Raw genomic sequence first — 26864 nt, forward strand, 5'->3', positions numbered from 1 at the left:
ACACTCCTTCTCAATGGTCGCTAGATGGCGCTCTCGCTCTATTAGCTTTTTACTCAGATAGGCTACAGGGTGGAGTTCTCCAACCGTATCCTTCTGCAAGAGTACAGCACCCAAACCAAAATTACTAGCATCAGTCTGTACCACAAAGGGTTCAGCAAAGTCTGGGGCTTTTAAAACAGGGTAATTTATTAATGCAGCCTTTAAAGCCTCAAAGGCCTGTTGGCAATCAGATGACCACACCACTCGTGCTGGTTTGCATTTCTTACACAAATTAGTCAAAGGAGTGGCAAGACTACTGAAGTGGGGAGTGAAACGCCGATAGTAACCAGCAAGCCCCAAGAATGACTGAACTTGTTTCTTGGTTTGAGGTATGGGCCAATTAGTAATTGCTTCAATTTTGGCATCCAAAGGTTTCAAACAGCCACTACCCACCCTATGGCCTAAATAGGAAACCTCTCCCAACCCAAATTGGCACTTCTGGGCTTTAATGGTAAGTCCTGCATCCTGCAGCCTTTGAAATACAGTTCTTAAGTGTTTCACATGGGATTCCCAATCCCCACTATACACCGCGATATCATCAAGATAGGCGCAGGCGTAATCTCCTAAACCATTCAGGACAGAATTTATTAATCTCATGAACGTACTAGGAGCATTCCTAAGCCCAAAACTCATCATTTTAAATTGATACAAGCCCATATGGGTAACAAAGGCAGATTTCAAGACAGCATCTTCATCTAGGGGTACTTGCCAGTAACCCTTAGTTAGGTCCAAGGTGGTGATGAACTTAGCAGCCCCCAACCTTTCAATCAGATGGTCCATCCTGGGTAAGGGGTATGGATCCACTTGGGTGATTGAATTTAATTTCCTATAATCCACACAAAAACGAATTTCATTAACATCCTTCTTGGCTACCAGCACAATGGGGGAAGACCAGGGGCTAACAGAAGGTTCAATAACCCCTAAGTCTAACATGGCCTGTATTTCTTTTTCCACCGCTTTAGCATGTGGCCCAGTTACCCTATAAGGGGAGGACTGCATTGGTGGATGATCACCTGTCAAAATAGAATGTTTTGCCAAATGTGTTTTTCCTGGCTTACTAGAAAACAAAGATTGAAAATCTACCAAAACTTGGCGTAGTTGTGAACATTGTTCATATTCCAAGTTATCAGAAAAAAAAACCTCATCAATACCCCCTTCTTGTTGACTTTCTGCCACTAGGTCCACAAACCCTTCTTCCTGCTCTTTCGCCCTAGTGCAGGCCAAAACCAGCTTTGCCCTAGACCAAAATTGCTTAAGGGTATTAATATGGTAAACCCTTGGTTTCTTTTTTGAATCAGGATAGGCCAATAAGTAATTGGTATCACTCAGTTGTGCCTTAACCAGCATAGGCCCAGTCCAGGCTACTGACAACTTAGATCCTGATTGTGGTTTTAACACCAGCACCTCAGAACCCACTGCAAAACGACGTGCCTTAGTATGAGAATCATAATAAGCCTTTTGCTGTTGCTGGGCTTCTGCTAAATTCTCATGGGCAGTCTCCAATGCATCCTTTAGGGTCTCACGCAAGTTTTGCAAATATGTGGTTACTGGTACAGAAGAGAATTCCATCTTTCCTTCCCAATCTGCCCTTAACAAAGACAGGGGACCTGTAATATCCCTGCCAAATACCAACTGATTTGGAGAAGATTTTAAACTGGCCTGGGGGGTATCTCTATAGGCAAACATAAGAAACGGCAAGGCCACATCCCAGTTACCTGAATGTTTTACAGCATGTGCCCTTAACATTCTTCCTAGAGTCAGGTTCAGACGTTCACAAAGTCCATTGGATTCATGCTGTCCAGGCACAGACATCACATGTTCTATCCCAGCAATCTCCCATAGCTTTTTAGTGAGTTTAGCTACAAAACCTGGGCCTTGATCTGATAAGATAACTTTTGGGCATCCCCACCGAGAAAAAATTTCTAATAGAGCCTTTGAAATAGCCGTGGCAGTAATGCTGCTTAGAGCTACTGCTTCAGCAAATCGTGTTGCATAATCTATATAAGTCAAAATAAATTTCTTCCCACTAGGCGTCACATTCAGTGGACCAAGAATATCCACTGCGACCCGGGCAAATGGTTCTGCTATGATCTCAGAAACTTGCATAGGCATTTTAGGGTGATCCCTAGCATGTCCTACTAACTGACAGGTTAAACAGCTTTTACAAAAATCCTGCACCCCTTTTGCAATCTGGGGCCAATAAAAGCAACGAGTTACTCGTGCTAAAGTTCTTTTTATTCCCAAATGGCCTCCACTGATAGCATCATGAGCCAATTGTAACACTTCCAGCCTATGCGCTGATGGAACTACCAGTTGTTTAACAGGTTTCCAATCCACAGATGCACCCTGCGGCACATGCTCTCTGTATAACAACCCATTTTTCCAATAGAATCTTACGGTCACAGATTTAGACAATTTCAAGGGAGCATTGTCTGCAGCTTCCCTACATTTTTGCAAACTTTCATCTTGTAGGAGAGCTTCCCTAAACGCCTTAGAACGAACAGAATTTAATTTCAACTCTTCCTCAGGAGATTCAACAGCATCCCTATTCCCAGCTCCGTTTGGCAGCGGCTGGTTTAAATCATCAACTTCTTGTGTCACAGCACCATCTAGTGGTAAAATTTCAATATCAGGTTCGCGCTCTAATTTCTTAACTGCACTTCTAGTTAAAACATTTACATTCACATCTCCAGCCTTCTGATTATGTAAATAATGTGCATAGGCAATATCATTCCCCAACAGGAAATAAAAAAACTGGTCAGAGTAATCATGAATTAATACTCTATGTTTTCCCGACCAGTTTTTATATGAAATCCAAACATCCGCCACATCACAAAGTTTATTAGACATCCCATAAACATGTACTGACGCTTTAATCCCTGGTAAAATTAATTCAGGCGGAATTAAATGGCGAGATAAACTCGATGCCTCACTGCCCGAATCGCGAAAGGCCGTTAACTTAACACAATTCACAAAAATAGTCTCTTTAAACATTTTGTTGGACCAAGCAATCTGGCCAGGCAAACAGGAATAGTTAACGTTGTCTGCAGGGAGTCGTTCCTTCTCTCCCTTCCCGCTTTGGAGTAGTTCCTGGGTTGGCTTTTTCCTTCCACCCCCCTTCTTTTCTCCCGGTTGAATAACACCGCAGGAGTCTGTTTACTTCCTTTCCTTTGGGTGATGGGACTATTCTCAGTACTAGGAGCTGAAAACTCCCAGTCCTGGTCGGAATTAGAATCCGAAGACGACCAACGGGAAATTTCTGGAGATGACTGCCCTCCTGGTTCTTCATAATCACGGGCTCTCTGTACTACCGCTATTTTAGTCCCTTTGCTGACACTCACATTCTGCTTCTTACTCAGTTGGGAACACTGGTCCTTTCTGTGCCCCGGTTGTTTACATAGAAAGCATAAATTCTCCAAAACTGCTTTACTCGGTTGGTAAACTGGCGGACGCACGGGAACAGCAGCAGGAACAGAGCTCTCCCCTTTGTCCTCCGACTTAACTACAGATGGCCACGTTTTTTTCTTCCACTCACTTCCTCCACCCGCTGGTTGATTCCCTTTGTAATTGCCTGGTTTTTTAACATATGCTTTAGGCAATTCCTCTTTGTCCTGAAAGGAATCTAGTTCATCAGCATAATGACCGGCTTCTTGCAAGCTTTTTGGCTTTTTGCCTCGCACCGCTGCGGCAAGCTCTCTTGGCAACATTTTGTAAAATTTCTCCAGAGTATACACAGTCCTTAACTGCTCAAAAGTATTAGCTTTTGCAGCTGCAATCCACAAATCCATAGCTTGAGCAGTACGAGCGCTTAATGCTGAAAACGTCTCTTTTGATTTTTTTGTCAAAGTCTCAAACTTTTGGTAACATGCCCTGGTGGATAGCGCAAACTGGGCTGTTGCCAATTTTACAAAGTTTTCATAATCATCAGCTAGCTCTCTCGGGAGTTTACACATTAGACTTCTTAACTCTCCCTTTCCTTGAGTGCGTAGAATTTTCATCCAGTATTTTTTGTCTAAAGACTGGTCCACACACACTTGCTCAAAGATTAAAAAAAACTCGGAGATATCCTCTCCCGCTTGATAAAACGGAAAATCTGCTGGATCCGCTCCTCCCAAACACACTCTGCCAGACCTCAGTCCTTGGCTTGGTGGGGCAAAAGCTTGTTGTTGTTGTACAAGGGTAGTCATAAGAGCCATCTGTTTCGAGAAGAAGTTGTGCATTTCTGCCCACATATCCATGGGTGGCACACCCCCACTCTGGCTAACTTGGCTATCCATACTCCGTCGACCCCGTACCGGTGACGGTGCTCGTTCTCCTTCCGGAGTAAAGCTTTGGACTGGCAGCCCCTCTGCGCTGCCTCCTGCTGCTTCAAAATTGCCTTGAGGTAACATCTCTGTTTGTTCCTCATCACTACTCTCAGTGGAAACCTGATCTAATGCCTTCTTTTGTTTAGATCTTGTATCCATCCTGACTTTCCAAAAACAACAAACCTTTGTGCCAGAATCTTTAATAATTGTAATTTATCCAATTGTACCTTTTCCACAACTATGTTTAACCAGAGATAGGTTCAGTCTTTTTCGATCCCACCGCTGCCACCATGTAGTGAAAGCAGGGAGTTCCCCTCCTCCTACTTTTACTGTCCCAGGAATCAATCCCCAACCTTGGGCAATTGATCCTAGCAACCTGGTCTGCTAGGGCTGTGTATGCTTACACCAACCCTGCACGGTAGTACTGCCACCACCCTTCTATTGGTTAAACACTCTGGGGTGAAGGGACCCCCAGAGCCCACTGAACACCCAAGCCTCTCAGGACCAGAGGCTCAATACCCTCCTGGCCCCTTCAGAAGTCTTAAGTGAAAATGTTCCTCTAGTACACGGTAGTTTGGTCAAGCAGCCAGGACTGAACTTAGTAACTGAACCCCTTCTCTGGAATAAACACACGTTGCTTTAAAATAAGTAAAGTTTATTAAAAATAGAAAATAAGAAAAGGGGTAAAGGGTACAAAAGATAAAAAGGTACATACAATTAATTTGGAGCAGCAAATCAAATCCTAAAACCAACACCCAAAAGGGGCAAGGTATATAACAAACAAGATATAAAGGTTCTTGGCACAAAAATGAAAATAATAAAACTAACTGCCTCAATTGTACTTACAAGCCTCAGCTCTGTCTCAGGAGTTAGTGTCCTTCCCCTCAGGGACGGCCAGTCAGGAAGTATAGTGGAGCCACCGCAGAGCATCACCATAAGCAAGGTGGTGCCCACAAGTGGAACACAGCCCAAGAGCTGAGGTCTTCTCTTATAGAGAAAAATCCTTGCCTCAGCTGGGAGCAATCAACTAATTTAGCAGTTCCAGCACAGGAATGATGAAACGATGTTCCCACAGTACCAGGCCCCGTCCCTCCTGGTTTCCCATAACAAGCCGTAGGAGTTTTTACGGCCTTGACGGAACCAGGCCCCTCTTGCTGATAAAGAGGTGCCAATTTGCAGTAAGCTGATACAGCTGGGGCTGTAAAAATCACCGGGTCTCCGGGATGAAAAAATATCAAAGGATTTAACTATCTATGACCAGGGACCCAGGAAAATAATTAAGGGGATCAAACAGGCATGACATGGACTACTCCAGTTAAATTCAAATGGGGAAAAAGTGGATTAACAGCTAAATAATGCCCAAACATGGACAAGGCCAGAGTGTAAGGGCCAAAGGTACTTATGTTTCACTGAAAAGCTGCTGGGGTGGGCTCTCAGTGTCTTCCGCTGTTTTCAAGTACAAGTGCAAATGTGGGGAGATCTGCTCACAGAGCTGGGGCAATTATGAATTCCTCTGGCCCAGGTTTCTAATCAGCTGCTTTTAACTGGAGCAAAGGAGTCCAAACCAGTATATAGACAGTATCTGAGCATCTGCTAAGGGTGCAGGAGGTGGGGAAAAAAACACTAGAGCGATTTGGAAAAAAATTCACTGCTGTAGGCTGGACTGGAGAAAGAAATTAAAGGGCAGAAGACCAGGACCTTTGGCTGGCTGGCTACAAGTGACAATTTTTGCAAAGGCTTGAATGCTATCCGATAAGAAGTCTTATAGCCTGTAGGGCTTCTCTCCCATTATGCATTCTTGTCACCTGGATTTTGCCAGTTAACCTCTTTAATAGCAACTCACAAAGTACATGTCGCTTCTATGGACTGCAGTGGAGGAAAATTTGCCACACCAGGGTCTGCCATGGGGTGGGCGCCATATCTTCCCATTCCCACCCCCACCCTGCCGATGTCAACAGCAGTAGCATTGTAGGTGTTGGAGACATTTCAGGAGAGGTCAAGACCATGTATCGCTAATCCAGGGGTCACCAACCGTTTGAACCGGAGGGTACATTTCAAAATTTGTGAGAGTGCTGGGGGCACCAATCACAAAATGGCTGCAATGGGTGTATGAGACATAACAAAATGGCTGCCATTGGGGTACGGCATTACACAAAATTAGAGGGTAGTCATGGTGAAGCTTTTCCCATAATTGTATTTTCATAATAGAAAAGGCTTGGCCTATTGAATTTCTGCCTATCATACAGCTGTTAAAGGCATAACCCCTCACTGGATCGTCACCTTGCAGTGGTGAGTGGGTTTGCGTGTTCCAATGAACCCTGTGAGTGATGCCGTCAGGAGTCATGTACTCCCAGCAGGGTCACCCATGGCAGTAAGGTCAAGGGAGAGGAACCAAAGAATGATCCAAGAAAGTCCTCAACGGCAGAACAGGTGGAGGATAATAATGTGTACGCTACAATGGCTGTGAAGGTGGATGAAGGCTGCAGCAGATAAAAGACTTCCAATCGTCATGGTATCCCATGCCATTGGATCAAAGCCTTTTTCTGTCAAGATTGTGTGTTGATCGTCGTGCAGCGATCTCCCCACATAAAACAAATTCACGCACAGGCATCTTCCAATCAAATTATCTTGGAAGACAATCTTACTTGGTCACGAGTGATTGCCAACCAAAGGCATAAGAACCCTGTTTTCCCCCCAAACAGGGAAACCAAAGCCTAGGCTCCCATCCTGTCTCCACTTACATGGAAGTTTGTTGTTGTTGTTATGTGCCTCCAAGTCAACTACAACTTAGGGCGACCCTATCAATCAGTGACCTCCAAGAGCATCTGTCATGAACCACCCTGTTCAGATCTTATAAGTTCAGGTCTGTGGCTTCCTTTATGGAATCAATCCATCTCTTGTTTGGCCTTCCTCTTTTTCTACTCCCTTCTGTTTTCCCCAGCATTATTGTCTTTTTTAGTGAATCATGTCTTCTCATTATGTGTCTGAAGTATGATAACCTCAGTTTCAACATTTTAGCTTCTAGTGACAGTTCTGGTTTAATTTGTTCTAACACCCAATTATTTGTCTTTTTTGCAGTCCATGGTATACGCAAAGCTCTTCTCCAACATCACATTTCAAATGCGTTGATTTTTCTCTTATCCGTTTTTTTCACTGTCCAACTTTCACATCCATACATAGAGATCAGAACTACCATGGTCTGAATGATCCTGACTTTAGTGTTCAGTGATACATCTTTACATTTGAGGACCTTTTCTAGTTCTCTCATAGCTGCCCTCCCCAGTCCTAGCCTTCTTCTGATTTCTTGACTATTGTCTCCATGTTGGTTAATGATTGTGCCAAGATATTGATAATCCTTGACAAATTCAATGTCCTCATTGTCAACTGTAAAGTTACATAAATCTTCTGTTGTCATTACTTTAGTCTTTTTGACGTTCAGCTGTAGTCCTGCTTTTGTGCTTTCCTCTTTAACTTTCATCAGCATTCGTCTCAAATCATTACTGGTTTCTGCTAGTAGTATGGTATCATCTACATATCTTAAATTATTGATATTTCTCCCTGCAATGTTCACACCTCCTTCATCTTGGTCCAATCCTGCTTTCCGTATGATATGTTCTGTGTATAGATTAAATAAATAGGGTGATAAAATACACCCCTGTCTCACACCCTTTCCAATGGGGAACCAATCAGTTTCTCCATATTCTGTCCTTACAGTAGCCTCTTGTGCAGAGTATAGGTTGAGCATCAGGACAATCAGATGCTGTGGCACCCCCATTGCTTTTAAAGCATTCCATAGTTATTCATGATCTACACCAGCCTTGTCCAACTTTTCGGCCACAGATGTTGCTGGACTGCAGTTCCCATAATTCCTGACCATTGGCCATGCTGGCTGGGGCTGATGGGAATTGCAGTCTAGCAACATCTGGGAACCCAAAGGTTGGACAAGGCTGATCTACACAGTCAAAGGCTTTGCTGTAATCTATAAAGCACAGGGTGATTTTCTTCTGAAATTCCTTGGTCCGTTCCATTATCCAACGTATGTTTGCGATATGATCTCTGGTGCCTCTTCCCTTTCTAAATCCAGCTTGGATGTCTTTCTCGCTCCATATATCGTAAGAGCCTTTGTTGTAGAATCTTGAGCATTACTTTACTTGCATGGGATATTAAGGCAATAGTTCGATAATTACTGCATTCCCTGGGATCCCCTTTCTTTGGAATTGGGATGTATATGGAACGCTTCCAGTCTGTGGGCCATTGTTTAGTTTTCCATATTTCTTGACAGATTTTAGTCAAAATTTGGACTGATTCAGTCTCAGTAGCTTGTAGCAACTCTGTTGGTATGCCATCTATTCCTGGTGATTTGTTGCTTCCAAGTATTTTAAGAGCAGCTTTCACCTCACATTCTAACATTTCTGGTTCTTCATCATATGGTTCCTCCATGAATGAAGCTGTCATCCTGGCATCTCTTTTATAGAGTTCTTCAGTGTATTGCTTCCATCTTCCTTTTATTTCATCTCGGTCAGTCAGTGTGTTCCCCTGTGGATTATTCAACATCCCTACTCGTGGTTTAAATTTCCCTTTCATTTCTCTAATCTTTTGGAATAGGGCTCCTGTTCTTCCCTTTTTGTTGTCCTCTTCTATTTCTATACAGTAACTATTGTAATAGTTCTCTTTGTCGCTACGTACTAGTCGCTGTATTGTTGCATTTAGGGTTCTGACCATGCTTCTGTCTCCTTTTGCTTTTGCTTTCCTTCTCTTTTTCTCTTTAACCATTTTAAGAGTTTCTTCAGTCATCCATTGGGGTCTTTCTCTCTTTTTAACTAGAGGTGTTGTCTTTTTGCATTCTTCCCTGATAATGCCTCTGACTTCATTCCATAGTTCTTCTGGTTGTCTGTCAACTAAGTTTAAAGCCTCAAACCTGTTCCTTATTTGATGTTTATATGCTTCTGGGATGTTATTTAAATTGTATTTTGGCATTATGATTGCTTTGTTGGTCTTCTTTAGCTTTACTCTGATTTTCGATACGACCAGTTCATGATCTGTACCGCAGTATGCTCCTGGTCTTGTTTTCGCAGAAAGTATGGAACTTCCAGAGCTTGGAAGAGTTACTTTTTTGAACTACAACTCCCATCAGCCCCAGCCAACATGGCCACTGGATTGGGCTGATGGGAGTTGTAGTTCAAAAAAGTAACTTTTCCACGCCCTGGGAACTTCTCCACCTTCTGCTACCAATTATATAATCAATTTGATTCCTATATTGACCATTTGGTGATGTCCACGTGTACAGTCATCTTTTCGGTTGCTCAAAAAATGTGTTCACAAGAAACAAATCATTGGTTTCACAAAATTCAGTAAGTCTTTCTCCTGCTTCGTTTCTGTCTCCTAGGCCCCATTTCCCCACAATTCCTAATTCTTCTCTGTTCCCTGCTTTTGTATTCCAATCCCCCATGATTATCAGCACATCTTGTTTTGGTGTGTGATCAATTTCTTCCTGTACTTCTGCATAAAACCACTCCAATTCCTCTTCTGCATTTGACGTTGGAGCATGAGATATCAGCTGTGCTCTGTTCCAACAGTAGGACATTATCTGAAATTGAATGTGCAGAAGACAAACGTTATTACTGCATGATAGCAATACAAATGACCACCTTTCTATCTTAACTGTTGAATGCTTGCAGTGAAGGTCCAACAACCATGATGAGGCAGTATCTTTATTAGCACTGAGCAAAATGTCACAAAATAGTGAGTAAGCTTTCGTCAGGCGGGATGTTGAGGGGGCGGGCAGAACTGGCTGATGCTGAAGCCCTGAAGTTTGATTTTAATTACATTCTATGCCACAGACTCTATGGAATGAAGGAGGAGATAGCGGACTAGGCTCTATTAAAGGGGTAACCAACATGGTGCCCTCCAAATGTTGTTGAATTCCAGACAGTCCACTTCTAGGGTACCATGATTTCCCATCTACACAATAACATTTTGAAATATTTATTGGGAATGCTCTGCCTAGACACCAGCAAATGCTTTTAGTATTCTAACACAAGACCATGGCACCAGCTATTTCAGCTGTGGTGGAGTCAGTAAACATTTGCCTAAAGCTTGTTCAGTATTGGGCCATTCATTCTTCAAACCCTAGTTCCAGGAACCAGGCCTTCGTAAGAGTGGCTGGTAGGATTAATATATGCAATTACGACTTTTTAGAGAATTACAGATTTTGGCCATAATGAAAGTCAAGCCAGCATAAATAAATGGAAGGGCTTTATGTAACTTATTGGATCAGTTGATTGGAAGCAGAATGAAAGTAATGAAAAATGGGGACACAATTTTGGACAGCCGTAGAAGGGCATTCAGTTTTTAAGAAGCACATTATGTTTCTAATGACTCTCTCCAGATCCAGTGAGAGTGGGAGCATTCGCATCTATTATTTCATTTTGAAATTACTGTAAAGCATTGCATAAGGAAAAGGAAGTGTGCACAATGATCTAAAATTGCAGGGAAAGAAATAACAAAACCCAACACATAAATAAAGGCACTTTCTATCTGCTCTTGCCGCATCGTGAATGGAATGTTCATTACATTTCTGCAGGCATGGGAGGACTGTAGACTAACCAACCTAGATTTCTTCTCAGTGCTTTGTCATGCCGTCTGTCTTCTGCTATTTAACACAAAATGCAACAAAATATTATTGGAGTAGTCGTGCAACGAATAGGGATTGCTTTTCCATCCCAGCCTGTATTCATTGCATGCAGCATTGTTTCTATTCCACTGCAGTGAATCTTCCACCAAAAACTACATTCTTTCTCAGGGGCATCACTACCGGGGTGCGGAGGGTGCTGACCGCACCCGGGTGACACCCTGAGGGGGGTGACACCCTGAGCCGCCCCACCCCGTGCCGTTGGCCGGCAAAGGAGCTGAGAAGCACTCCGGGTCAGCGCAGCCATCTCCTCCTCGGAGGCGGGCGGGTGAGACTGACAGCAGGCACCCGCTCACTGGTGGTGAAGCTGGGATGGGCCTTCCACCACCAGCCTGGAGCATGTGGTGAGTGCGTGCACGTGCAAGACCAGCCACCCCCGTCCATGCCCTGGGAGGGCGCACGCTGGAGGTTCGCACACAACCCCGCACTCCCACTAGTGACGCCGCTGTTCTTTCTCTTGCTGTTCAGTGTGGCAAAATTATGGGACTTAACATAATTAATTATGTAAATTACAGTAGTTACATTGTCATTATGTTATTCCACACCATTCATTTCAGTGCAAAGGAAACAGTGCAAATGGGGGGGAAAGTAATCAGTTATGTATAGTTTGTGGACTGAAAGCAAGACTGAAAGTATTCACTGGCTGTTCTAGATACGGGATGAGTAAGCAAACAACTGCAGTTTCTGCTCCTGTTTCTCTTTTTGTCAGAATTCTTCAACATCCCTAGCAGTGAATGCCATAACATTTGGCATTACATTTGGGACAGCCCATGTTGTACAGTGGCTGGAATGCTAGATGGACGAACTGGGAAGGGCTGGATTCAGATTCTTCACATAGCCGGGCCCTATCTCATAGCAAATGGGTGCAGTACTGTTTATGATTGTTCCATTCCATGATCTCATCTAGGACTCCAGAACATTTTGCTTGCAGGCGGTGGTAGCTGGTGCCCATTCGAACTGGTAGGGCAGAAAGCAAGGGGCCCAGACAGTAGGCAGAGTTGGGGCCAATGACAGGTAAAGCCAACTAACTCTAGTTTTCTCCCCATCTTCCTCTTTCCTGAGTTCTACAAAGGCAACACTGAGACGAAGGAGGAGGGTGCTGATAGTCAGGGCTACCTCCTGGACTGCATGTGAATTAAGAAGGTAGGCAGGTGGGGACTGGCAGACTGAGGTTGGTGGGGCAGTGCTCCACTAGCCCTACTAGACCTGCCTCTACTGCTTGCAGGCCAGCTGGAAACTGGATCAAATGGTGGCTCCACACAGCACAACTATTTTAACCAATGATGCCTATTCTCCCAAGGCCAACAGACTTCTATAACATTTGCTAGTTAGATGTAAGTCTAACTGCACAGGTCCCCTGCAACGTCCTTCTTGTGGCGTCTAGCTCTGTTATTGCTTCTTGTTTAGAGCAGTGTGGCATTCAGAGGTGATTTGCCTCTGAACACGAATTGCTGGGCAACATGAATGGGAGAATGGTGGTGTGCTCATGTTCTGCTTGTGGGCTTCTCACAGGAACTTAGGTGACTACTATGAAAAGAGGATGTTGGAGCAGATGGGCTTCTGGTTTGACTGAGTGGGGCTTTTCTTATATTCTTATTTGTGAGCAACCAACCATTTCTGTTCTCCAAAGTAGGATAGGTGTGTGACTAATTTTGGTTTCATTTCATTATTTTTTCTTTTACCAGTAATTGAATCTAAACTGACAGGGGAAAACCAGCAGGAGAGGAGCTGTCTGAGGGGGACATCATGTGGGCAACGCTACATAAACAGGAACACAAACCTCTTCAAATACACTTTAAACTTGGGTGTGGATGAGCCCTATACTTTACAATTTCTATGCTTTTTGGAGGATGCTTTGAGAGCCATGGCTTCATATTATAATAATATAATCATCTGTATACATGCAGAAGATATGACTTCCCAAGATAGATAGTTCCATTCACTCCACTCATTCCCCCTCCCATCTGGTTTTCAGTTTTCCCCCAGTCAGTTAGCATTCCATAGTCAGTGAGACCTCATTGGGCTGTTTTTTGTTCTTCCCCTTTAGCATTTCCTCCTTATTTGTTGTATCTTTGCAAACCTCAGACGTACCCCAATGCCCCCTCTTGCGTATGTGCAGTGTGGTTTGGGCCACCTATGCATGACCATGTGAAGACATGAATCAGAAAGAGAAAGAGAAGGAAAGACGTTACAATGTGCACTGTGTCACACAGAGCGGAGCTTGGAAAAGGTTTTTTTTTTAACTACAACTCCCATCAGCCCAATCTAGTGGCCATGCTGGCTGGGGCTGATGGGAGTTGTAGTTTAAACAAGTAACTTTGCCAAGCTCTGACACAGAGAGGCTATGCAGATAATGTGCTTTAGGATCTACGAATGTCAGTAGAAAAACCATCTCTTTTAAGTGTCTGTAGGTCTTTGCCCTGTAGCTCCATCCTCCACCACTTTTTCTTTAGCTACACCTGTTGAGCACCACCTGCTCCCATCTTTGGCCATGCCACACCTTTTCTTTGAATAAACAAAATTATATATTATCCTCTGAGAGGGTGCCTTTCCCTCAGTGCACTAAATGAATGAATGAATGATACATTTTTATAAATCTAAACAAACAAAAACACTTTTTGTAACTTGCTTTTGAGCTTTGGAAAAACAGCATAAAATGTTTTCAATAGAGAAAATAAAGTATTCCTATTAAGAACTTAAAATCCATGCAGATGCATTCTTACAATTTTCAGGATGTTAAAAAAACTGGTTATGTTAAGTGCTCCTATATTTAAGCAAAAGAGATTATTGACACCAACAAGTGTTTTTATTATTTATTACAACATGTTGTTATTGTTGTTGTTGTTGATGATGATTATAATAATAATGGCTGAATTTCTTCAGCCATGGAAAGAACACCCAGAGGTAAGCTGTTTTAACTCTTCACCACTAGAGGGCAACAACAGCTTACACATGTGAAGTCTCTAGTTCCCACAGGACTACACAAGTACTCTGATGCTAATGAACTTGGGTCCACAACTTAATATTATGTACAACAGTGACATGTTTCCAAACTATATTGAATTCTGGGCCTACCTTGGCTGGGCTGGAGGAAAACCCAGATTTTAAAATGCTCTGAGGTTATTTGCCTGGGAACCTTGACAAGCGAGGAACAGGCTTTAAATAGGAAGGGGGTAGAAGACAGCCTAGCCCCCTTGCTTTTCTGGCAACATCTTCCCTCCGCAAAGGCCGGGGTGTTGCCCCCTCCCCGGTTGGTAGCTTTATTCCTGTGCTGCTAATGATGCTTTATCCCATTTCTAGGCACGTCTCTGATTACAGCCTACTTATTCTCTGCTGTATAAATGGCATTGTTGACAAGCTGCAAGAAGCGAGGGGAAACACTAGGCAGTGCCATGGGTCTGTATCTAATAGGAGGCATATGTCCTATGCAGCCCCAGTGGACACCAAGCTCCCTGGGAAACAGGGTATGGTTGCAGACCCACGGCAGATTGGAAAGGAGCTGCTGATTCAGCAAGTTGCAAAGGCTTTTTGCCCGTTGCTAGAAACCACAGGAGGGGAGAGTGCTCTTGCACTCTGGTCTTGCTTGTGGGCTTCCCATGGACATCTGGTTGGCCACTGTGAGGACAGGCTGCTGGCCTAGATGGGCCACTGGCCTGATCCAACAGGCTCTTCTTGTGTTCTTTCTGAAACTTACAAAGATCAGTCAAGTCCTGCTGTTGGTTGCACCCCTTCTGAGGAGCTTGTTTGTGCCCCTAAGTTGCTAAGAAAAATCCAGCTGGATCAATGCAAAGGCCTATCTAGCCCAGCATCCTGTTCTCACAGTGGCCAACAAGATGCCCCCAATGGGAAACCTGCAAGCAGGTCACGAGGGCAACAGCACTCTCCCCATCTGAGATTCCACGAACTGGTATTCCTAGGCATACAGTAGCTAGTAACCATTGACAGTCTTGTCCACCATGGTTTTGTCTAATCCTCTTTTAAAGCCATCCAAGCTTTAAAGCTGCTGTCAGAGTGAATTCCAAAGTTTATGCACTGTTTAACTATGTGCCTTTAGATGAACATTGTCTTGGTCTGCAGCCGTTTGACTCCTAGAGTGTGAGTGACATTGGCTGTCCTGGGATTGAGTCTTTTGAATCGGAGGCGTCTGGCAAAGCCGATGGGTCTGGAATCATCCTCCAAACATGACTGAAGGGGTCAAACATGACGTCATGGAGATACACTGTGCCCCCTGGGAGCCCATGCACAATATGGGCTCTTCCTTCATCTCTCTGGAAGGCATAATGATGGGCATTGCGCTCTGAAGAATTATGAATGGCTGCAAGGAAAAACACAGCAACAGATCTGGCAGGAGTCCTCAAGCCAAGCATGACTCAGGTTAGCTTAATAGCTAACTGCTATTCTCCTGTGGGATGAAAGTGGTAAATTGGGTTTCAGTCAGTCTCTTGCTTCTTCCAGCAGCCTGATGAAACCATCAATGATAATAACACCCTCTTTTTCATGCCCACTTTCAATTTCATCTGCACCCAAGTGCTGAGGAAGATATAATTCCGAGGCAAATGCGCTACCTCTTTTTGAAGGAGAGAGGATCCGGAATATGGCATGACGGTCTCTTTCTATCTGGCATAGTAAAAACCAGGGATAGCTCTCCTCAGCCATAGTGGTGGGATTGCCAACATCTACAGTAGACAATAGCTTTATAACCTGCAGATTTTGAATCTTTCTGACAGGGCTGCCTAAAAAACATTGAGCCCAGATCCAGGCAAAGTTTCCCCCCCCCAGTGTTTGCTTAACAATGCAACCCTATTGCATATTTACTCAGAAGCATGTTTGACTTTGTCCAGTGGGGCTTACTCCCTGGTAAGTTTGCAGAGGATTGCTGGTTAAGACTCATTGTTTTCTGTGGGACTCCAGTTAATCATGGCTAGGACTGGCCAGTTTTCTATTTGTTCATTTATTTTATCTCACCTTTCCTTCAAGAAGCTCAATGTGTGTACATATTGTCTCCCTCCCATTTTAACTTCATGACAAGCTCGTGAGATAGAATTATACAATCATTGAATAGTAGAGTTGGAAGGGACCTATAAGGCCATCGAGTCCAACCTCCTGCTCAATGCAGGAATCCAAATTAAAGCACACCTGTGTTGTATTGTAGACAATTTAAGAGAGACGCCAGAGATCAGTCTTCATCCTCTTTATTCCAGCCACATTCTGCTCCACCCGTCCAAACTCCTCCCTTCCTGTTCTGTATCTCCCAGCCTTATTTCACTGCCAATCCCAATATACAATTCCCTTAGCACGATATCACAACCTGACAGGTGCCTGCCCAGCTGCCTCTTGAATGCCTCCAGTGTTGGACAGCCCACCACCTCCCTAGATAATTGGTTCCATTGTCATACTGCTCTAACAAATTAGGGAGTTTTTCCTGATATTCAGCTGAAATCTGGCTTCCTGTAACTTGAGCCCATTGTTAACATGTCCTGCACTCTGGGATGATTGAGAAGAGATCCTGGCCCTCCTTTGTGTGACAACTTTTCAATTACTTGAAGAGTGCTATCTTATCTCCCCTCAGTCTTCTCTTCTCAAGTCTAATAATGCCCCATTCTTTCAGTCTCTCCTCATAGGCCTTTGTTTCCAGTCCCCTGATCATCCTTGCTGCCCTCCTCTGAACTTGTTCCAGTTTGTCTGCATCCTTCTTAAAGTGTGGTGTCCAGAACTGGATGCAGTACTCAAAATGAGGTCTAACCAGTGCCGAAGAGAGGGAAACTAATACTTCACGTGATTTGGAAATGACACTTCTATTTTAATGCAGCCTAAAATAGCATCGCCTTTTTTGCAGCTACATTGCACCATTGGCTCATATTCAGCTTGTGATAAACAATTCCAAGACCCTTCTCACATTTAGGTGTGGCTGAGAGAAACTGGCCCAAAGTCACCCAGTGAGATTCATGGCTGAGGGCTGGGATTGGCACCCACATAACTCTGGTCTAAGGCTAACACTTTAACCTCTTGACTAGATCAAACTGGCTCTTAACTTTTACTGTAGCTGTTCCTTTAACAGCAGCTTGATAGACAAACACTAGCTGGTAATAAGAGACTTGTTTGCATGTCCCCTCACAATGTGCTGGGGGAGAGGGATTGTGGCCACTATCCCCGCTCCTGGCCTCTGTGCATGCAGCTGATAGATCTTATGCACATCAGCTGTATGTGTACTGTAGGCTCTCTCTGTAAGACAGGGTTGGGGAGCCTGTGGCCCTCCAAATGTTGTTGAGCTCTTGACTCCCAACAACCCCAGCCAGCATGGCCAATGGTCAGGGATGATAGGAGATGTAGTTCAACAACTGCTGGAAGGGCTACATGTTCCCCATCTCTGTGTTGGATGCAAGAACAGGGCAGGTTGTTTTCTCTCTGATTCATTGGCAACACTCATTGCCATAAGCTTGTTCCGTTGTCTTTAATGCGACATAAGTCACACAACTAGCTTGAGCTGGATGGAGGGCTTTGCTTTTTCTTCAGCCCTGCTGAAGCAGGAGAAGATTGTGGACAGGGAGGGAGAGGCGAGGGTTCCTAACAGTGGATAAATGCATGCAAGTGAACGTACATGTAGACTGTGTTTCAGTTGGCAATGAGGACTAAGAAGATGAGCACGCCAAAGGATTCACAGACAGGGATGGGCTTTGCAGAGGGATTTTACAGGATAGGCAGGCAGAAATAATGAATAGCAGAACTGATGAATTAGCTCCAGACTTCAACTGGGGGTGGGTAGCAGCCTGCATGGGCTTAGATGAAGAATTTATTTTTTGGTTTGGTTTGGTTTGTGCTGTGCCAAAATCCAGGAGTAGCCAGCAGGGTGTGGCAGTGCAACGGAGCTGACCTCCCAGCAGTGGTATTGCTGCAGAGCTGGGTGCTGGTGAAGTCAAGTAGTGTTAATCAATTCTGCTGGTGTGCTCACACCACTCTGACCTCACTGCCACCCTGCCGCACTCCCACACCGTCCATCCTAAGATGCTGCTGCTGGGATGTCTGCTTGGTGCTGCTGCCCTGCCGCCCGCCTCTGTCAAAAACTGCCCTCCAGGTTCTCAGACATTTTCCTCTGACCTAGCCCTCATGGAGAAATTGACACATCGGCTTCAAACACGGCAGAATCAACACACATAAGACAATTTTTCTGCAATTTGGGTTACATTCATTCAGTATGCTACAAGCAAAGAACATGGCTTCCATCTGCCAGCAGCTCAAGGCCATCTCCAGAAAGACACCTTGAGATGAACAGATTTGAAAGCTTTGAAAGTAATACCTCTGTGATACTTGTAGCATCCTCTTCCATGTTGTATGTGTTGTCTTGTATTTCTAATAAAAATATGCATATATTTTTTTAAAAACTATTTTCTTCCTCAGCAAAGGAGGCTTCCATTTTTACGCCTCATTCTCAGGGCACCCCAGATTTTTTTAGGAATTTCAGTCAGTGGTGCTGCATGTGTTTTTTCTTTCCAGTAAACATTTCTGCAGCCACTCTGGCTGTCCACACTTCTTGCTCTGAAGAAGCCCAATAGGAGTTCTCTTACGATGTCTTCCCCTGGGGCTTCAGATGAAGTGGGGGTACCTGGGAAGGCTGCAGAATGCAGAACATTGGTGGGATGATTTGCAGAATGAAAGAAATGACATTCACTAACACCCTTCAGCAATCTCAAAAAAGGAAGGTAAATGCAATGAAGTCCCTGCTGAATTTCCCCAACCTTTTCTCTCTCCTTGGATAATTTTCAAGTGCAATTTCTTTTCTCATTAACTGATGGAGAATGATGGCGTGAGGACGGGGAAAGCAGGACAAATTTTTGGCCTATGTTTGGGAACCACAGGCTACTTGAGGTGGGACATACCACCAGCAGGAAACCTCAAGCTTACTGGCAAGTTTGTTGTGTGCATGTGTGTATCAGAGTCAAGAATATGTGTGTGTTCATGTATGTGTAGGGGGGAGGATCACCATCATCAATGGGCACAATCAGATAACAAATTCTTTGGCAAAATGACAACTTAATAGGTGGTGGTGGTAAGTTAGGGTCCGTTTTCATCTCCTTAGCATCCTTACTTGTTTGCTTACATCTCCAACCCAACTCTCTTTCTCTGCTTACGACTCTTTATTGTCCTTGGTGCTAATAATGAAGAGCAATAGATAACCGGATAACCTATTTCAAAAGGGGTGAAAGGGCTGCATTTGTCCAGGGTCAGGGTGGCTGCCTTTTGATGGACAGAGGTTCCATACTTTTTAACAGTAGCAAAGCAGGCAGTAATCAAGTGGTAAAGCTTTCCCCATCACTTGATCTTTATGCCAGGAAGATGTTAGCGCCTCTGTTAATTTTAATGTTTCTCTATGTACACACCAGGGGTGGAAGGCTCTGTCAATCTGAGTCCTCTTCGTTTTTCATTTTTCCAGTTTAAAATTCAGTTCTCCACATAAGCCTTTAAAAAAAAAATCCTCCTGAAAATTCTTGAGCATTTTATTTCTCCTAATGAAACATTTTTGTAGGCAGTTTTGACTAATGTACACATTTTTGCAAGCTATTTCTCCTAATATAATGCATTATTGTATGGTACTTTCACTAATATGTTCATTTTTATGCACCTTTCCCCTAATATATGTGTTTTTGTAAACACTGTTTGGTTGGAGAAGTGCATTGCAACATTCTGAGAAGTTCAAATTTCCAAGGATGGCTGGGTTTTGGTTCTCGTATTGTTTTGGGAAGTGCAAGTTTGATAGATTTGGCTTTAAATGTGGACTGAATCAATTTTCTCTCCAATCCCAAACACACACACAGACAGAGCGAGAGAGCGCCCAAGATATCATGGTGCCTGGGACAGATGACCCAAATAGTGTATTATTCCTCTCTTGTCTTTCTATGTCTGTGTGGCTGGGAAAATCTCAGAGGTTTTCCAACTTTCTGTAAGGCAGGGTGGGTGGAAAGGTGGACAGACCCATTTTGAAGCAAAAAAAATCCAAGGAGGCAAACTTCAAAGGTTTCCCTGAGATCCCTGTTTGCAAGAGATAATTTTGACTCCCTGACCTGCAGGGCTGTGGAGTCGGAGTCGTGGAGTTGGAAACAATTTTGGATGGAGTCGGTAGAAATGTACCAACTCCTACTCTGGCTTCAAAATAATTTTTGATTGACAATTTTTTTAAAATATACATTCCAAATGTCAAAGAAGCTTCCCATGAAGTCAGCTGTAGTTGAGCATTTCACCATAACTCAAGATGGAAAACATTTCGTGTGTCAGTGTATGACACAGGACCCAGATGAAGACAAATGCTGTGATGCCAAGATCAGTGCATATTCAGGCAGCGATAAAAATGCTCCTATGAGAGCTTCCAATTTAAAAAGACATTTACAGCCCTTTCCAGGGCTGTGGAGTTGGAAGCAATTTTGGGTGGAGTCGGAGTCGGACAGTAGAAAAATAGAGGAGTTTGAGTCAAAGGTTTGGCGTACCGGGTACACAGCCCTGCTGACCTGGCCTTTGGAATGCTTAGTACAGACTGAATTCTGCCTGTTTCCTTCCAGGGACCTTGGATGTTGACAATCATCTCAGCCAGCTGCATCATTTTTGCCTCAAACAAACCCACACAGGACCAATTTGATGGACCTCATGCAAATGGACCTGACTGCCTGACACTCTTAATGGGTTGGTTTACACAGAGAGAAGTGCACATCCCAAGGGAATAAACATTTTATCTTTCAGTTCCTCCACTTGACTGATGGACTCCTTTTTAAAGTGTTTGGGAAGTGCTGGGCATAACACTATAATGAGATAGGACAATGGTTTTGAGATCCATTGTTTTTCTGAATGGGAAGGAGGCTTACTTGCTTGCTTGTTTATTTTCCCAGTAATGATCCTTCACACTCTGGGTTGCTTTAATTGCTGGATAATTAAGTTTTTATGGATCAGTAGGGGGCGGGATGATTAAGATGGTAAACTTAGTTCTATTTCTGCACATAGCCAGCAAAATGATGGGATAAAAGGATTTCTGTACATGGATCCTGTGCCTTTAACAGCTGTGTACAACTTTCTGTAGTATAGACCAAGGATAGCCAATGTGGTACCAATTGTTTTTTGGGCATCTGATACAGAATGTCCATAGAGCAAGGTGCAGAAACTGTGGCCTTCCAAATGTTGTTGGCCTCTAGCTCCCTTCAGCCCAGCCAGCAAGGCCAACAGTCAGGGATACTGTGAGTTGTAGTCCAACAATATCTGGATTGCTCAACTTTACCTGTTGAAGTTCTGCCTGTCAAACCACTATTACAGGTATTGGCAGGTCAGGGAGTAGCAATACTATGTGATCCAGATCCCTATGGACTGTAATATGACATGCAAAATTTGAGGTATAATGTATAATTTAGGTTCAAGACCAAAGTTGCAAAAGGAGGAACAAAGTAAACTCCAAATCGCAAATGTCCAGTTGCTACCACTTGAAAATGTTGGAAGATGCATATTTAGGATCCTCTCCATGCTCTGCAAAGCTCCATACTTAGACTTCAGCTGATAGAACAGCTATTACAAAAGAACATTTGTTCATCTTTGCATTCATTCAGGAGACAAAACATTGCATGCTGCTAATTTTCCCCCAGCTGGAACGTACATTTATCTCCTGCTCTGTTTGTACACTCTTGCATGGTGCTCTGGCATGATCGGCATCCCGCTCCTTACAAGCATACCAATCTTATCTGGGTCTTGAGGAGTGTCTTGAAGGAGGGAATGGCATTTGCTCTGATGAATAGCAAGAAAAAGGCTATTGTAAACTGAATGTGGGGCCTGATCAGAATGCAGTTTGCTAAGGAAGTAGGAAAGGAAGTCGGAAGAGAACTGTGGTGGGAACACATTTTGGAGAAGTGTGTCACACTAATAATGAGCACTTACACATGGGACACTAAGACTATAAACACACTTGTTGCCAGAGCAAAGCGCTTCCATTAGCCGATTTGGAGGGGGAACAGGTTGATCTGCCGATCAGTTGCGAAATCTCTTTGAAGCTGAATTTTTTAAAAATGCGCTCGAGCTGATCTCACCATGTTTTCTAGGAAAAGGGGCAAGGTTTGACTAGTGTTGTGTGTCCCTGTTTTCACAAGAGAGAGGTGGAGATGCACTGGAAGTGGCAGAATAGTGAGTGTTTCTACTCTAAGAATGCCTTTTAATCTCTAATGTGGTACTTCTGAATGTTCTCACTGTGACCAATGAAGCAAAAGATCAAACATGCTCAGTTCCATGATCATTTTGTCTCTTTCATTCAATTTATAGGTGCAAGAAATTCCAAAACAGATTTTAGCATCAGTAGCTTGAACATCCTGGGTTAGAACATACAGAGATACAGAAATGACCTGGCCTTGTCATATGAACTGATGGAACTAATTGAAACAGCTCAGCCAGTAACATCTTTGGGCAGAACAACACATTATGTGCAAGTGCATATAGCAAAACAGTTTTGAATAGGAAGGAGTGATTTGGAGTGGCAAAGCGCAGGCAGGGGAATGGTTACCCTCTTCCTCTCCCACTCAGCTCTTCACTCCAAATCTTTCACTTCAAAGCTACTTTGCCTTCACATGCTTTTGTTAAACACGTTCGCCTGTAAATGTGCACTCCTGCCCATGGAGCATGTAGGAGCTCCCCATGCTCCTGCTGTGGCATTTGGAGATGAAGTGGCTATATATGAAACGGTTCTAAGAAAAGCAGGAACAATGTTGCATGGAGGAATCCAGCAACGGAATTGTTTCACAGAACCGGTAAGCAGCTTCTGCCACACTTACGGTATAGGATCATACATTACCATTAGTGACAGGTAAGGGATTACCACATGATGAATCTGGGTATAGTGTGAGCTACAGGGATTCGATGCACATTGAATGCACTTATGGAAAATGGAAAAGGACTGCCTTCAAGTTGATCCCGACTTATGGCGACCCTATGAATAGGGTTTTCATGGTAAGCGGTATTCAGAGGTGGTTTACCATTGCCTTCCTCTGAGGCTGAGAGGCGGTGACTGGACCAAGGTCACCCAGTGAGCTTCATGGCTGTGCGGGGATTTGAACCCTGGTCCCCCAGGCTGTAGTCCAACACTCTAACCACTACGCCACACTGGCTCTCTGAATGCACTTACGGATCCTGCAAAATGGCCTGAGTTGATCCTAATAATTTTATTCACTCCATTAGCTGGCAGTTGGATGGAGTAGATCAGGGATGGAGAACTGCGGTCCTCCAGATGTTGTGGGACATCTCCTATCATTGCTGACCATTGGCCATGCAAGCTGGGGCTGATGGGAGTTGAAGTCCAAGACCACCTGGAGGGGCATAGGTTCCTCATCCCTGGACTAGCTAACCTTTGATGTTCCTTCCAAATCTATGATTCTCTAAGGGCAAATAGATGAACCACTATGTTTTGTAGTGCAAGTATTGCCTGCAAGATGAACTTATGGATTCTCCTCTCCTCTCCTCTCTTTTGTGTGATGGTAGAACACACTCTTCTCATCAGGTGTACATGTGCATGTATAAGGTGCAATCTCCCCCCTGCAGGCTTCCAATCTGGATCTATGCTTCCAATACACTCTGTTCAGCAGAGCCAAACCCCTTGTGAATGCCAGCCTAATTATCCTCTGCAATTACCACCCCACAGCTGGAGCCCACTGTCACCTGCCTCCCATCCAATAGGAGGCTCATTGCTGGTGTAGTAATGCCAGCCAGCTGTGTTCTCCTTGCACTGCCAACTACAAGACTTGGAAGCAGGTGTGACATCCTTGGTGCCAGATCTCTGCTTCCAGCAATGCCATATTGCTCCTCCATTCTTGCTCAGAAAAGGAGCAACCTGATTACATCTGACAGGAATTGGACCCTGGCCATGACTCTGCGTTGACTACCACCACACCTTCTTCCCCGAGGCCTGCTTTCCTCAGTCTGTTCCTGCACTCTGTCCTTCTTCTTGCTAATTTCATCTTTACAGCAACAGCGTCGTTTCAAAGACATGGGAAAGCAGCAGTGCTAGTCAACTGGCAGAACATCCTTTGCTCCACTGCCTTCTGTTCTGGGCACCACAATTCAAGCTGGAAAGGATTCTGAGAACAGCTCTAATGAGAAACGGCTGGGGGAACAAACCCAACAGCTCGAGTGTTACCTTGGGACAAAAATGCGCAGCATGAAAGCGACAGCCATCACCGAAGACAGCATTTGTGACGGATGAGTCGTTTGCCTTTGACCTGCTTGAGCCAATTGATTGCATTTGAATAAAATGGCAATCTCACGATAGGTGCCTTTTGGAGAAAAGAAATAGTTTGATAAAGAAATAAAAGATGAATAACTGAAGGAAGTATGATACAGTTGAATCCAAAAAAGATGCCAAGAAAGTAAAGGCCATCGTTTCATGTGTTCCTTTTCATTTCCTGTGATTACAACACACCGGGATCACAAAGGCCTTTCAAAATAAAAATAAGTGTGTCCTTATACCAAAGCTTCATTTATCCAAATTGCCCCTCACTGATTAATTAACTAATGTTTTTGTTGATAAATCTACTGGTTTAAAGCTGAAAGCATTAGTGAAAACCACAGCTTTAAAGAGGGAACGGGAGCTTAGATCATCAAGGAGCCCAGCCATATGCTTCAGAGCTTAGGTTTCCTTCCATCCTTCAGGCTGTGGTGTCATTTCACATTTCAGTAGGCATATGTGCAGGTCTGTGTGTCAGGGGGATGGGGAAGGAGATTCTGAGCAAGGTTCAGACATTTGCTCCTAGATATATTCAAGATACAGCCACCAAAAGGGAGTGGGGTAGGGAAATCCAAGGTGGAGGAACCTCAGATTCAAAGCCCTGTTTGGCTCATGCTAGCAGGGCAGGCTAGGGGCAGCAATGCTTTCTGTGGTTCTGTTTGGTCTCCTCAGCCTGCGTTCTCCCCCCACCTCCAGATTTTCCATTGGTCCTGGGAGGGAAAGAACATCCAGGCTCATCAACTTTTTCCTCTTTTCTGGGGCATGCTGGGGAATTGGGAGGGCTCTGGAATCCAGCGGATCAAAAGCCACCCTGATCCGTCCCTGGACGGTTACTGTTGGCAGATCACTGACGAAGTAGCAAGGGCAGCAGAGGTATCTGCTCCTGCGACAGGGAGGCTTGTGAGGGCAGACCTCCTCCTCTGCCTGCTGACCTTCATCACTGTGGAAAGAAGGGGAAATGTACTCTTTTCTATGGTTCCCGGGATGGTTCCCTAGGAACCATAGGATTGTATCCTTAGTTCCATACAAACAAACAAAGCAGTGCATATTAAGAAAATACCTTGCAAATACTTTTTATACCTCATAATTGCTACAGCAATGTCAGACAATCACCTTCCTCTTTTTTTTTTTAAGCAGAAGGATTTGTGCCATTGCAAGCATTCTTAGTACATGATAGACCCATGTAGTGCCTTCTAGTAATAGTCGCTCATTGTGCAGAACCAGCAAGCTGGCCAAAGATGCAGGAATTCCTGAGGAATAATCACACATGATTTGAAAAAGAAGGGGAAAGTGAAGGCACAGCCCTCCGCAGAGTGGTGCTTTGGTCTTGGGGAAAGGAGAATTTATTTTAGCCTGCTAGACTGCACATCATGAGGTTGCAACCAAGCAGACAGAAACTCCAGCTGGGTCTTCACCTCACAAGTGTCAGGTAAGGATCCTCACCTTGGAAGTATTTGGACCACCTCAGAATCTGAGGGGAAGCAGGCTGGCTCCAAGGTTTCAGAACCGCTTCAGACGCTCTGGAGGGCTTCTAAGACATTTTACAGCTTGATAAATTTTTAAAACCTCCACCCAACGCTCCACAAATGGAAAAAGCTAGGCAGAAAGGAGAGGGGAGGCCGAGGGAGGGTGCAGTTCTGTGACTGACAGCTCCAGCTTTGACCTATGGAATGATTTTGCCAGGGTTCTCCTTTGACTTTGTATCACAGTTCTTGTTTGGGGGTGGGGGCAGGGGCACTTTCTGTGACTTTGGTGCAAACTGAGCAGAGAACAACATTTTTTAAAAATAAAAGCTTCATACACTTTAACAATTATTCATAACTCCCTAAACCCTTTCGGAATATTTGCGAGGAACTTATCTTGGGGGAACCTATATATCATGTTCATGCAAAATAACCCAGAAAATCACAAATGGCATCAAACCTTTTTTTTTAAAAAAAAAGAACAGCTCAAATATTAAATGCCTCTAAACCCCCCTCCTAAAAAACCTGCACCTATTTGTCTGACATTTTGCAGCCTCCATCCTCTCAGAAGGGGTATTACACCCGTGAATTTCATCTAGTTCTTGTAAAATTTAAAAAGTTATGGGCATTTGTTGATTTTCTCCAAGTAGCAAATAGGGTGGGCACCCGAGAGTTCAGAAAATGAGGCGAGCTGTCCCTCTGCCTTGGATCTGAGCTGAAGCGTGATGTCAGCCCAAGTCACCAAGCCAAGGCAACCTTCTAGCCAAGCCAATGAGGCGGATTCCAAGGCAAAAAGTTTTGTGTGTGCATAGCCCTAATAGAAACTGCTGCAGGTCTTTGTCGCCCCTGCAGATCTTAGACTTATGTAAGGAAAATTGGCTGGGAATCAGCTATTATTACCAACCATTCATTTATCTTATTAACATGTGTAAACACTCCTTTTAAATGAGCATTTAATTATTATCCCCATTTTTCAGATGGGTAATTGAGGTAGAGAGACTGGGTCTGACACAGGGCCATGGGGACTGACCTCCCTTGGACAAGCTTTTTTTCCGCAAGGTCCCTGTTGAGAGCAGCTCCTTGGAAGTTCATGTTTAGTCTCCCTTTTGTGTCAGCAGTGGCAGGGTGGCTTT

General features: G+C 44.1%; 1 protein-coding gene across 1 annotated transcript; it reads right to left on the reverse strand.

The window, feature by feature from the left end:
* Nucleotides 1-336: 336 nt before the first annotated feature.
* LOC133382058 (uncharacterized) lies at nt 337-4999 on the reverse strand. Its single transcript, XM_061621716.1, has 2 exons — nt 3183-4999; nt 337-865 (listed from the first exon to the last, which is right to left on the reverse strand). Exons 1-2 carry the CDS (start codon nt 4503-4505, stop codon nt 803-805), a joined length of 1386 nt encoding a protein of 461 aa, XP_061477700.1. The 5' UTR covers nt 4506-4999; the 3' UTR covers nt 337-802.
* Between the last annotated feature and the right edge of the window lie 21865 nt (nt 5000-26864).

The sequence above is a fragment of the Rhineura floridana genome, chromosome 3 (assembly GCF_030035675.1).
Source record: "Rhineura floridana isolate rRhiFlo1 chromosome 3, rRhiFlo1.hap2, whole genome shotgun sequence".
NCBI lineage: Eukaryota > Metazoa > Chordata > Lepidosauria > Squamata > Rhineuridae > Rhineura > Rhineura floridana.

Coding starts and splice junctions, on each gene's coding strand:
- LOC133382058 (XM_061621716.1), bottom strand. CDS start 4,505: ATGGATACAAGATCTAAACAAAAGAAGGCATTAGATCAGGTTTCCACT. Junction 866..3,182: donor GAAGTAAACAGACTCCTGCG/GTGTTATTCAAC, acceptor TGTGGATTATAG/GAAATTAAATTCAATCACCC.